At 57.1% G+C, this 13,509-nt stretch overlaps 1 protein-coding gene across 2 annotated transcripts in view; it reads right to left on the bottom strand.

Annotated features, from left to right (window-relative positions):
* Positions 1 to 11,565: 11,565 nt before the first annotated feature.
* The window catches only part of DRD2 (dopamine receptor D2), a 72,800-nt gene continuing 70,856 nt past the window's right edge, over positions 11,566 to 13,509 (bottom strand). For both annotated transcript variants that reach the window (XM_070473565.1, XM_020911903.2), the window contains one exon: positions 11,566 to 12,839. In XM_070473565.1, coding sequence (XP_070329666.1) covers positions 12,646 to 12,839 — 194 coding nt within the window. In that variant the 3' untranslated portion in view covers positions 11,566 to 12,645. The remainder of the gene's footprint in view (positions 12,840 to 13,509) is intronic.

The raw sequence follows: 13,509 nt of genomic DNA, 5'->3' as shown, positions 1-13,509 counted from the left end.
CCAGGCAAGAATACTGGAGTGGGCTGCCATTTCCTTCTCCATTGCATGAAAGTGGAAAAGTGAAAGTGAAGTCGCTCAGTTGTGTCCGACTCTGAGCGACCCCATGGACTGCAGCCTACCAGGCTCCTCCGTCCATGGGATTTTCCAGGCAAGAGCACTGGAGTGGGGTGCCATTGCCTTCTCTGGCTCCTCGCTGCACCCAGACTCAGGCCCCCACAGAGAGTTCCCTCTTCATTCCCAGATTCCTTCCACCTTTAATCACTTGCCCCTGAACTCATAGGAGCCCTTGCATTCTGGAACTCACTCTGAAGAAGGGAGACAGAGAGAAGAGGGAAGTGCTCCCTCCCAGGTCATGTCTGTATGACTGGGGCAGGGTCAGGACAGACAGACAAATGCGTTTGTGGAAGGACAGGTGCTAAAAGTTCAGAGGAAATGTCCACTTCCGGTTGAGAGCCCTAGCCAGCCCCCTGTTGCTACACTGACCGCCTCCCTGGTGGCCCTGGTCCCAGCGCCCAGGTCTGCTGTATAGTCTCTTGTGGGGGACGGGAAGGTCTGCTCCAGCTTCTCGTGAGTGATCCTCCATGGGACGCTGGTCCCTGTCCCCCCAGCCTCACCCTCACTCTGTCCAGTTAAATGACCAAATCTAACTTCAATAAAGTTTCAAATCTAACTTCAATAAAGCTGTGTTTCTGAGTAACTCCCAAGAGGTGGACTGAGCTACAGGGCCAGGTTGGATATGACGGCCAGTAGTGTTAGTACAGGGTGCATGTCTATGTGTGTGTGAACATGTGTGGCGTGTGTATGACGTGTACGTGTGAATTCCCACCAGGAAGGAGGCAGGGGGCAGATGCGGGGAGGTGGGGGGATGGTGATGTCACCTGGGGTGGGCTGGTGATATCACCTGGGGGGTGGTGATGCCACCTGGGGGTGGGATGGTTGTATCACCTGGGGGGGGGTGATGTCACCTGGAGGGCGGGTGGTGATATCATCTGGGGGTGGTGATGTCACCTGGGGGCACCTAGGGGTGGTGATGTCACCTGGGGGGGGGGGCGGGGTGGTGATGTCACCTGGGGGTGGGGTGGTGCTATCACCTGGGGATGGTGATGTCACCTGGGGGCAGGGTGGTGATGTCACCTGGGGTGGGGTGGTGATGTCACCTGCAGGGTGGTGATATCACCTGGGGGCGGGGGTGGTGACATCACCTGGGGGCGGGGTGATTATGTCACCTGGGGTGGGGTGGTGATGTCACCTGGGGGTGGGGTGGTGATGTCACCTGGTGGGGGGTGCAGCTCTCTGGGCTCAGTGTGAAGCTCGCTGGGCAGGGACTTCCTCCTGGGAAGCGGCTCAGGGAGCTCTGTCCTGCCCCTGTCAGCCGCCCCCGTCAGCAGGGCTGGGGCTGCTCACACTAGCCTTGTGTGACCCAGCCTAGGCTTGCAGCCAGTGGCTTCTGTTTCCTCTCTGGCTCTGCTAAGGCTGGCCCACTGTTGGGAGGGGGTGGGGCAGGACTGTGGGCGAGGGTAGGAGTGCCCTAGGGGTCCTATCCAGCTCCTTTCTCCCTCTTCATGATGCTGGAGCAGCCCCTCCAACTCAAAAAGTGTTAGTCGCTCAGTTGTGTCTGGCTCTTTGAGACCCCATGGACCGTAGCCCTCTGTCCATGGGATTTTCCCAGGCAAGAATACTGGAGTGGGTTGCTGTTTCCTTCTCCAGGGGATCTTCCTAACCCAGGGATGGAACCCGGGCCTCCTGCATTGCAGGCAGGCTCTTTACCGCCTGAGCCACTGGTGAAGCCCCCCTCCAACTCAAGGATGCTTGCAGTTGTCAGAGAAGAGAAAATCTTCTGCCCCAACTGAAACAGGAGGGGAGAGGGCAGGGCACAACATTTAAAAGAATGACATAACCTAGGGACATGCCATCAACATTGAAACCAAATGGATCCAAGACGGCAGAAGAGCCAACTCCACTAGACCTTGAGCCTCAATATAGGCTTACGGCAACATCAGCAAGCTAAGTCACACACCCACCTGATGTACCCTGACATTCTGAGGCCAACCATCAAAGTGGGTGATGGCCTAGTTCCTGGAAATCTGTCCCCCAAACTCCTTCCCAAAATAGTTGGAATACTCCTCTTCCTCATTAGCCTGTGAAATTACCCAGTCCTTAAAACTAACCAAGCCATATGTTGAGGCAGCTCTCGCCTTGAGAGATGACCCACACTCTGTCTGTGGAGTGTAAGTGGGCCCGGTGGGTTTAAGTCCCAATCTGAGTTATGCGGTTTCACAACCCCCAACGAGCTACAACCCCAGGCCTGCCTTCGAGTGGCCCCCTCGTGGGCTGCGGCAGTGCCCTTGGCACAGCCTCCGCTCCAGAGGTGGAGCAGAAGACACCTGTTTGTCCCACGCACTTGCGAGTGCAGGAGTCCTTTCTGGCAACGCTGGCAGCACCGTGTCTCCTATGCTGTGGTCTCTGGATCGTGGTGCCAGCCTCAGGGGCCTTGGACACTTCTCCCCACACAAACCACAGTCTACTGCAGAGAGCCCTGGGAGCAGCTTTGAAAGGGGTCATGCCCTAAAACACAGGCTATAAATCAAGCCTGCATATTAGGATCTCCTGGGTGAGGTGTGGCAGGGTGAGGAGGAATGTAAACGTTTTTAAAACACCTGGCCCCATCCTTGAGCAGTTAAACCAGAACTGACCCCACCCTAAGCCAGTTAAACCTAAACCAGGGTGGTGGTTGTTTAGTCCCTAAGTCATGTCAACTCTTAGGATCCCATGAACTGTAGCCTGCCAGGCTCCTCTGTCTATGGGATTCTCCAGGTGAGAATACTGAAGTGGGTTGCCATTTCATTCTTGAGAAGATCTTCCCCACCCAGGAATTGAACCTGGGTCCCCTGCATTGCAGGCAGATTCTTTACTGACTGAGCTATGCCCTGAGAGATCCTGGAGAACAGTCAAGGCTGAGGATAACCGCCAGGGGGCGTCCTGTAGTTTTCTCTCTGTGCCCTTCTTAGCATCACCGTGAAGACGGTCACTGGCCAGCAGCCCAGGGTGGTGGTCTTTTCCTCTCCTGGTTGGATAAGTGGGGACCCCGGGGGCCGGGACAGGGTGAACTCAGTGGGCTATTCCATCCGCCTGCTCTCTGCTGACTGCCTGGCCCATCCTCCTTGGGCAAAACTTGTAGTTCCAAATGCCCCTGGGAGTTATATCTTTTCTAGAACATTCTGGAGCAAGAAGAAGGAAAGAGGGGACATGATGGTGTTTGTTTCTCCTCATACCCTGAGGTCTGAGTTTAGCTCCACGCCTAGGATTCTGTATGAGCCAGAGAAGGGGTGTGGAGCTTCATGTTCAAAGCCAAGTGAGCTCAGATCAATAATCAGGAGAGAACCACGGAAGGGCAATAGTGTCTGACTTATCCTATTGGGATAAGGGCTTCCTCTGTGGCTCAGTTGGTAAAGAATCTGCCTGCAATGCAGGAGACCTGGCTTCGATCCCTGGGCTGGGTTGGGAAGATCCCCTGGAGAAGGGAATGGCTACCCACTCCAATATTCTGGCCTGGAGAATTCCATGGACTGTATAGTCCATGGGGTCACAAAGAGTCAGACACAACTGAGTAACTTTCACTTTCACTATCGTATTAGGAAGAGTTTGAGTTGAGACTTTGAAGAACCGAGTTAGAAAAAGTAAATGATTGTTTTGGGTTTTGCACCTATCATCCCATAAATGGCGAGGATCCCACAGAGATGCAAACAGGATTATCCCTAGGATTCACTTCAGTTCTGATGACCCCAGGGTCTAAACGGTGATTCATTCCCCAGACCCTTGCTTTCTCTACTCTCTTCCTCTACGAGATGATGGAGTTCACGGTGTCAGGCCAGCTCCAGCCAAGACAGCCCTCTTGTTGCCGACTAGCACCTTCTTCTCCCTTCCCGAGCCATCCCAAGCCAGACACAGACACGGGACCCTACAGACACACACAGCTTCTACCCTGAGTGCCATTTCAGCAGAGCTGCCTTCTAGGGGTTTCCTAGGGATATTTAGAATTGGGTTTTACTAAGGCCCTTGAAATTCCCAAGGAGAGGATCTCAGTTGAATTTCAAATCTGTTTAGGGGGGATTGGGGTGGAGGAGGAGAGGAACCTTTGATTTCCTACTGGACATTTCCACGTAGGGGTCCTACAGACCCTTAAACTCAGTGTCCCAAACTGAACCCCTACAAGCCCTACTCCTTGCCCTTTTCCCTCCCTTAGTTCTTGTTTAGTCACTGAGTCGTGTCCGACTCCTTGCGACCCATGGACTGCAGCACGCCAGGCTTCCCCATCCTTCACTGTCTCCCAGAGTTTGCTCAAACTCATGTCCATTAGATGGACGTGCCATTGAGTCATTTAGTTGCGGGGACCCCAGTCCCCAATCTAGGAGTCTTTCTAGACCAGTACTGTCCAACAGAACTTTCCAGGAGGACAGAAATATTCCATGCCTGCCACTAACTCCATGTGCTGCCGAGCACTTGAAACGCGGGTGATGCAACCGAGGGATCCGATTTTTCATTTTGATCTGTTAAATCTGAGCAGCCACAGGTGGCTGGTGCATAGACAGGGGGTCTACCCTCCTCCTCTCCCTCTCCCCTCACCCCCCCATCCAATCAGTTACTAAGCTCCCCGGGAAGGGCTTTCCAGGAGCTGCAATGTTGGAGAACGACAAGGACATAGCGGACAAGGGGCAAGGTGTGGACTAGCTGGAAGGGGTGGGGACCCCAGAGGCCGGGGAATGTGAACGAGCAACGAGCCTGTCTGTGGGTGTGGACAGCCCAGCGGAAGAGCAGATGGTAGGCGAGAGGGTGGGCACTTCACGGGGAGACCTTAACACCCTTCCTAATTCCAGAGCTTGGACTCAGCGTGCGGGGAAGTTGGGAGCTGCGGTCACTCCACCAAGAAGGAGGATTCCATCAGAACAAACTGTGTCTTCCAAAGACCCCTCACCACATGCAGGAGGAGGAAAGGGGTGATGGAGAAGGAAGTCTGCCTGTGAGGGGCCTTGGAGTCTGGCAGAGCTGCGGTGGATTCTTTTTTTTTTAATTTATTTATTTGACTGAACTGGGTCTTCGCTGCAGCATGCGGGATATAGATCCCTGACCAGGGATTGAACCCAGGCCCTCTGCATTAGGAACACAGAGTCTTAGCCACTGGACCACCAGGGGAGTCCCTGGGGTGGCTTCTTTACCTAGACCCTGAGTGCCGCCTCCCTCTCTGCAACACGTACTGTTGAGGGGATGAAATGAGAGGATGCACATCGCCAGTCTGTACAGAGACTCCCTTCACTTTCTCCTCCATCGTTCTGGTCCCACCTTTTTCTCATCATCACTTTGTTCACCTACTCACTACCCTCTGTCTAGACAATCCTCAACACTGCTTGAGCCAATACATCCCACCCCCCACCCCCCACCCACCAAGGAGAGCCCTGGGAGATGAAGAGTGAAAGTTTCTCAGTTGTGTCCGACTCTTTGCGACCCCATGGACTATCCAGTTGATGGAATTCTCCAGGCCAGAACACTGGAGTGGGTAGCCTTTCCCTTCTCCAGGGGGTCTTCCCAGCCCAGGGATCGAAGCCAGGTCTCCTGCATTGCAGGGGGATTCTTTACCAGCTGAGCCACAGGGAAGCCCAAGAAGACTGGAGTCAGTAGCCTATCCCTTCTCCGGGGGCTCTTCCCGACCCAGGAATTGAAACGGGGTCTCCTGCATTGCAGGCGGATTCTTTACCAGCTAAACCGCCAGGGAAGCCCCGCCCTGGGAGACGGCACTGCCTATCTAGCTGTCCCAGAGATGCTGATGGGATTTGTTCTGCCTGGGAGGCCTCCTGGTTGTGGGGTCAGGAGTCCAGAAGGAGCAGAGGGGTTGGCAAGCTGTGTTAACAGGAGTTAAAGGCAGGGAGGAAGTCCAGACCGACCCTGGGAACCAGTCCCCAGGTGCGGCACCTGTGTAACCTCACACTGCAGTCGTGGGGGTTCCCCCAGGAACCCAACTCCATGGAAAAAAGCCTGGGACTGAAAAGACACCCTAGAAGTATCAAGGAATGAGGGGACTGGGAGACTGTCCCACCAAAGCCAACCCGGGAGGGTGGAGCTCCGTGAAAGAGTGCTGGGCTGGATGGAGGATGGGCCTGGTCTCCAGCCCGTGGCCAGGAGCGGGGGAGGCACAGACAGTGGGCAGAGCACCGCGGGGCCTCGGGGCTTCCTGAGCACAGGAACAGCAGCTCAGGTCCTCTGTTCAAGACCTTCTGTCCCCGACCAGCACCCACAGAGCACAGTTCCAGAGGGGGCTCCAGAGGGGGCTCCAGCACCCCAGGCCCATTTGCCTCTGGCCCTCCAGCTGGTCCTGCCATCATGCTCAGAAGCACAGGCCCACTCCACGCCCCTTCCCTTCGTGGTCCCAGGCCCTTCTCCTCCCATTGTGGGTCAGAGGCCTACCGATCATCTTTCAAGACCCAACTCACCTGTCCCTGCCCGCAAAGACATCTCCAATTGCCTGGCCGGAGAGTCACTCTGTCCCAACACTCCCTACAGCGAGGTTCCTGCCTGGGTGTGAGCCCATCACTGCTGCTGCTGCTAAGTCGCTTCAGTCGCGTCCAACTCTGTGCGACCCCATGGACTGCAGCCTATCAGGCTCCTCCGTCCATGGGATTTTCCAGGCAAGAGTAGTGGAGTGGGTTGCCATTGCCTTCTCCCCATCACTTCATCTGCTTATTTTCGCATTCTATTAATACCTGGTCCTCCCTTCGCACTCCATCCATGCCTGCTGGGTCGGATACAGGCAGCAGGATTGTTACTATAACTGAAGGGATGGCGGTAGCTGCCAGGCAGGGCTGAGGTGAGGAGGGAAGGTGTCGGGGGCTAGGTAGTGGAAAAACCATGAAGCTGGGCCATCCGCTAGCATATGACCTTGTGTGTTTAGTCACTCAGTCATACCTGAGTCTTTGCAACCCTATGGACTGTAGCCCGCCAGGCTCCTCTGTCCGTGGGATTTCCCAGGCAAGACTACTGAGTGGGTTGCCATGCCCTCCTCCAGGGGATCACACCAGCGTGTGACCTTAGGCTGCTGAAACTTTCTTAGACTTGGTTGCATCATCTAACAGCTTATCTCCTGCTTATCTAACTGCCTTGTGATAATAATCAGATGCCCTGTGGTCAGAGGGCAGATCTGTTAGTAAGCACTCAACGCAATATTTTCTTGCAGCCTCTCCCAAGTCAGAGAAATTTTTCTCTTGGAGGAGGACCCCAATAACCCAGCCTTCTGCAGTCTTTTGTCAAGGATACTCTTGGAAGAGCTGACTATTTTTCTTTGCCAGCCCATCCAGAGGAAGAAGGGGTGGCTCTCCTTCAGTACTTTGGGGGTGGGCTGTGACCCTGGGACCTCTTGCAACACACCTAAAGTAGTATCAGGCCAGCTGGAGGGCAGGGCAAGCCTCGCCAGTGGGCCATGCCCCCGACACACAGCTGCGAGGCCCCAGGAAACATACAAGCGCTTCCATGTCAGCAAAGTAAGGCAGCCATGCCTGCATCTACCAGGAGAGGGAAGGGTCCGGGGCTGACGTTCCAGTGGGCAGAGGCATAGCGTGAGGGCTCAACCTGCTCCGAAGATGAAGAGGATGGGGGATGGGGCAGTGGAGGCGATTTGGACGAGACTGAGATCGGCAGGGGCAGGGGTGTCCCTGCTTTGGGCTTTTTGGCTCTGTAACCCACAGCAGCACCTGCTGTGGGAAGAACTAGACCACAAAACTTGTCTCCTCCAGGGAATTTCCTTTCTCTCTTGCCCACGCCATCCTTTCCGTGTCCTGGATGCAGCTCGGAGCCTGGCTTCCTTAGACTACACTCATGGGGCCAATAGGACAGTGTTTGCAGTTGCACCTGGTCAGGAAAACCCTACAAAAGAAACCCCCTGCCTCTCCCATGTGCCACCTGGTACCACCTCCCTCCCCCCAACTCCCGGCTTCTTCCTCAGCATCTGACTCCTAGCATCTGACCCTGAAGATTTGGGGGTTTGGGGGTGTGGGGTCTGCCTTCCTCTCTCCAGCCTCACACACACATCTCCAGACAGAGCTGGGTGAAGATGGCAGAAAGCACCATCAAGTGAGGTGGTCATGCAGCATCTTCTGTGGACTCGGACCTGCATGCCTCCAACCATGTAAAAGTCTTTTCCGGACGCCCTGCCGGCCGGGGGCTGTGCCCAGCAGCGTTCACCTTGCTTTGTTTGCCAAGTAGCAGAGCTGGGATGGGAGAGGGAGTGGGAATCTGATCCTACCAAGTGCCCCCTTCTCCCTGCCCCCCAGAGATCCACTAAGCCAGCGTCGTCTCCCTCTGCAAAGAGGGTCTACTCTCTCCAGCTTCCTACTTCCCTTGAACCCCCAGAACCAGAGGCAAGGGAGGGATGCCTGGTTGGCAGGAGGGGACCTTCAGTCACGTGGATGCCCAGACTCCTGCCTACTGCTACTGAAAACCCACCAAAACCCGCTCCTCCTAACCTGCACGCCCACCCCCAGCACATACTCATGTGGTCCAGCTGCGCAAATGGTCATTGTTCTACTCACAGTCACCCTGCGGGCCACACCCTAAAAGTCTGGTCCCACATGGTTTTCTTTTTCTCTCTCCTGTTTAAAAAAATTTTTTTCCTGACTACAGTGCCTTCTCCTAGCTTCACTCAGGGCTGGTCAGGGAAGGGGCTGGATGAATAACATCAGATGCAGAGTTGAAAGGCCTGGGCTCAAAGGCCAGCCTTGACCCCTGACAACCACCCTCCCTATTTGAAAGGTCTCTCCTCTGTAATTGGGGGTCATATGGACTGAGCACCGAGGGTCACAAGGAGGGAGGACAGCATGTGAGGCAGAGGTGTCTGCTAAAGCCACGGACACAGCCTGGGTCCTGGGGCCCAGGAGGGTGGAGAGGCAGGGGGGCACAGGCGGGGCCACACATCCGCAGGACAGGGGTGGTGTGGAAAGGCAACCCAGGTAGGTGGGCCCCCCGGAAAGACCCCCAAAGCACACTAGTCCTCAAAGCCCCTGGGTGCAGGCAGCTGACTGCTGTGGGCTGTTCTGAGCCCACCCGGAGCAGAATGTGCAGTCGCTTCCAGGGGCCTCCACCCCACCATCGAGGAAGTTCTCTGCCATCAGACTTCCTGCGCTCCCCAGCTCCCTACCTATTTGCTCCGGGGTCAAGGCACCCTGGGGCTGCTACCTCCCGAGTCGCCCTCGTCATCTAGGTAAAGAGTGTCACGGGGCTGGGCATTGCACGCCCGTGACAGTGGTCGCCACACCCAGCCAGGACCCTCCCCAGAGCTTTCACCACCGTTGTGTGATTGTTGGGCTAACACCCGACGTCCACTGGATTGTGAACTCTGCAAAAGCAGGGATGGTAACCCCCTTCTTCACTGCTCATTCCTAGCACTGCACTCAGGGTCTGGAGTACCATAAACAATTGCTCAGTGAATATTCACCGAGTAAGACCATGCTGGGTGGATGGATGGATGAATGGATGCAGTTTATCCTGCACTACCACCTCTTCAATTCCTGGGACATCTCCTGAGCCCATGGCCACCTGGACCTCCTCCAGAGCCCAGCAGGGGATGAATAAAGGACTGAAGCTTTGGAGACTCGCGGCCACAAGCAGACATCTGAGAGGATGGCTGCACTGTGCCCCACCGTGCCTGACCAGGAAGGCTTCTGCATTAAGTGGTGCTTCCTGGCTGCACTCTGGGGGAGGGCGCTCCGGCATGCAGACTCCGTGTTCCATAAAGGCAGATCAATGATCCTTTGATTAAAAGGCATTCTACAGACAAAGACTGGCATGGAGGCAGAAGCACAGGGGAATGGCCAGGAAAGAGAAAATCAGAGGGGTCCTATGCCCAGCCTGGGGCTCCCTTCTGCCCTCGCTGATCGGGGCAAAGGAGACAGCCAGAGTCTGGGCCGCCCCCTTCCACCTTGTGCTCCTGGGTCCCCCGCCATCCCTTTGCCCCCGAAGCACTGAGGGGGGAGGAGGTGGAGCCCAGCCCTCCCCCTGCCCACTCCAGCTGTCAATCTGCTGTCTGGCACAAAGACTTGAAGCTTCGTGACAGCTGTGGGCAGCTTTCCCCGCCCCGCCTCCCACCCCTGCCTGCCCTCTTCCCCTCTTCTGTCAGTGCTCTCCCCAGCCTGCTCTCAGGCTACCTTCCCTCCCTCCCTCCCTCCCCTCTCTCCTTCTTTCCTCCCTCCCTCCCTCCTCTCTTTTTCTCACTCCGTCCTTTTGTCATCTCTTCCACTCTGTGTGACCCCCTAAGATTTCTAATGATAACAGGAGTTTTTAAGCTCCTGTTCCGGGTCAAGATCATTCATAGACTGTGTGTGCGTGTGTGTGCACATGTGTGTGTGTGCATGTGTGTGCGCACGTGTGTGTGAACATGTGCGTGTGCGCATGTGTGTGTGCATGTGTGTGCGCACGTGTGTGTGTGCACGTGCCCTCATGCATGTGCCTTGACTCCCGGGTGGGTAACAGAGCTGAGAGGTCCCTGAGGGTTCTAGCCCCCTTGGGGGCCTAATGCCTTTCCCAGGAGGGGGTGGCTGGGTTATCGACCCCCTCCCCTGAGCTAGACTAGGAGCCTGCTCTGCTCATCTTCTGGAATCGGGTGTTCTGGGGACAGAAGCCTCTCCCAGGGCTTAGTACTATGTTCAGGTTCAGGGAGAAGATCAAAGTCCATAATTAAGTGTTCAGGGCAAGTCAAGTGTTCCAAACTTTTGGTGCTAAAAATATTGTATTTAGCATGCAAATTATGCCCTGACAGCTCCCAGGAGCCTGAGCCCGTGGGTGCCAGCACCTTGTTTGTTACCACCGCTGTTATTCTCAAGGTGGTAAGAATATTCCTCCTTCACTGGCTTGACTTATATTTCATTTTTAAAAAGCCAAACTTCTGTTGTTGGGTCAATGCCAAGTCATGGCCCCGGAAGGCTCGGAGCTGTGACTGGTCTGGAGGCCAGGAGGACACCAGGCCATGTCATGCAGTAAGTGGGTCCTGATACCAAACAGGGCAAGGCGCAGACACAGACCCGGGCAGGGCTGCACCTCAAAGGCCACTGTTTCCAGAAGCCTTGTCTGCCCTGGTGGGTGAGCAGGGCTGAAACCTGAGCCTGCAGAGGTGCTCGGACCTGGAGAGAGGAGGCGAAGGGCAGGGGGCAGCCTGGCTTGCCCTGCGGCTCTGGTGCTTTAGGGAACCCTGGGGACTCCACACGATTCCCACTGGAAATGTTCTGCCCCCATCCTGCCCACAGTGGAAGCACAGGGCCACCCCACAGCCGCACTGAGCGCAGGTCCACTGGGGAGGAGGGGCCGGGATGAGGGGGACACACACAGGCACGCACCTCTTCTCCTGGTCCTCCCAGCAGAGCCCCTGTGCTCCTCTGCCACCCCCCCAGCACCCAGTCCTGTCCCTCTGATGGTGTCAGGGCCCCCCCCCACCCCAGGGTCTCTCCAGCTCGCATCCCTGCACGCACAGAGCCCTGGCCACACCCGATGCAGAGGACGGAGGGGACACTGCACCCCCCGCCCGAGGGAGCCTGGAGGGGACTCTTGTCAAAGTTTTATTAGTGTGGAGCATGTGTGGTGATGTTACAGAGTGTGGGGCCTGGGGGCCCCCCCCAAGAGGAGAGGCTGCCCCTCTCCCTTCAGCAGCCGCTCAGCCGTGGGCCCCTCTAAGGCAGAGGCAACAGATAAAGGGGATGGGACTGCGAAGAGGCGAGAGGAAGAGAAAAGGACAGTGGCTTGTGGCAGAGGGTGGCAGGCCCCCCACAAGGACCCCAGACACCTCCAACCCCAGCCACAGACATGTGACAAGCCCGCCTTCTCTGCCGGAGTCCCCCTTCTCTGCCGGAGCCCCCGCTGGCCCAGCATTTGCTAAGAGAAGGGCTGTACCCGTCTCCGTCAGCCAAGCGGGCTTGGGGTGCGGTGGTCCTGTCCACACAGACCATCCCCACCCCAGGCCCTTGGAGACCGGGGCTCCTCCCTCTCAGGGGCGTGGAAACCTCCTGGTGGGCGGGGCTGGGATCAGGACCACTGCTGCGGATAACTGAGCGGCTTCTGCCAGGCCAGATGGGAGAAGGGGTGAGGAGTTTGGGCTTCGGCTTCTCTGGGGTCCGTCCAGACCTGGGGTGTACGCGGGTCTCCCAGGCCTGACACTGCCTGGGGCCGTGGCCAGAGTTCTGGCTTCTCAGGTGTGGGCCCTGGGGGGCTGTGACTGTTCACCCCTCCCCACCGCCCGCTCCGGCTCGGCCTGTGAAAACCAGGCCTCCGAGCCTCGACACTGGCCCCGCAACCCCAGAGCCCCAGAGAAAGGTCGGAGAAGGCAGCTGCGTCTTTGGTGCCAAGGAGAGAGGGTCAGGGAGTGGGCGGGGGGCCCCGTGAGCTGCCCCTGAGCCCGGGGTCCGCCCGTGGCGCCTCGCTCGCTCTCTAGCGCTGACCCCCGCCGCTCCAAGGTGCACGGGCGTTGCGGGGCGGGAGCCGAGCTAACACTGCAGGGCCCGCGGGCGAGGACATGGCCGAGGCTGCCCTGCCCCCCTTGCCCGCGGCTCCCGGGGCCCCAGGCGGGGCCGCGGGGCAGGGAAGGGGAGAGGCGGGCTGCTGTGCAGGTAGGCAGCAGGGTCAGCAGTGTAGGATCTTCAGGAAGGCCTTGCGGAATTCGATGTTGAAGGTGGTGTAGATGATGGGGTTCACGGCGCTGTTGACGTAGCCCAGCCACGTGAAGGCGCTGTAGAGCACGGGCGGGATGTTGCAGTCACAGTGTATGTTCAGGATGTGGGTGATGAAGAAGGGCAGCCAGCAGATGATGAACACGCCTGGGCGAGAGGGCGGCTGTCAGGGGGCCCGGCGCGGGGCGGGAGCGGCGGGGCCCGAGGGTGCACCGGGTGGGGGAGGGGGTGGGGGACCTGGACCCGGATCGCTTGCTGCAGCCCCGCCCAGGCACCAAAGCTCACGCCCAAAAGCCTTGTCTCACTCACCCTCATTTAGCTGGGGGGTGGGGGGGGGGGGTGGGGGGGGGGGGGGAGGGGGGTCTGGGGGCGGGTAGTGGGGGAGCCGGGTCCCTCACTGCTCCTTTAATTGTTCACAGCGTTGGTTCCACTGGGTCTTGGTTGAGGCAAGTAAACTTCCTGATTCCTCAACAATTGCAGCATTAACAACAGTGAACGGTACTGACTTGCGGTTGTAAAATGCTTTCACCACCGTGCATCACTTGATGACCACAACAACCCTGAGAGGCAGTCTACTCTGCTGACAAGGAGATTGAGAGAAGTGACTTGCTCAGGGTCACTAGGTTCTCAGAGCCACAATGGTACACTGGTCAAGTTCAGATTCGAGAATCGGCATGTGCTTGTATGTGTGCTAAGTTGCTTCACTGGTGTCCTGACTCTGTGCAACCCTATGGACTGTAGCCTGCCAGGCTCTTCTGTCCATGGGATTCTCCAGGCAAGAATGCTGCCTGAGTTTAAATCATGCATCCTCTTTGAT

The sequence above is a fragment of the Odocoileus virginianus genome, chromosome 10 (assembly GCF_023699985.2).
Source record: "Odocoileus virginianus isolate 20LAN1187 ecotype Illinois chromosome 10, Ovbor_1.2, whole genome shotgun sequence".
Classification (NCBI taxonomy): Eukaryota; Metazoa; Chordata; class Mammalia; order Artiodactyla; family Cervidae; genus Odocoileus; species Odocoileus virginianus.
This window is presented reverse-complemented; position numbering and strand designations above follow the sequence as displayed.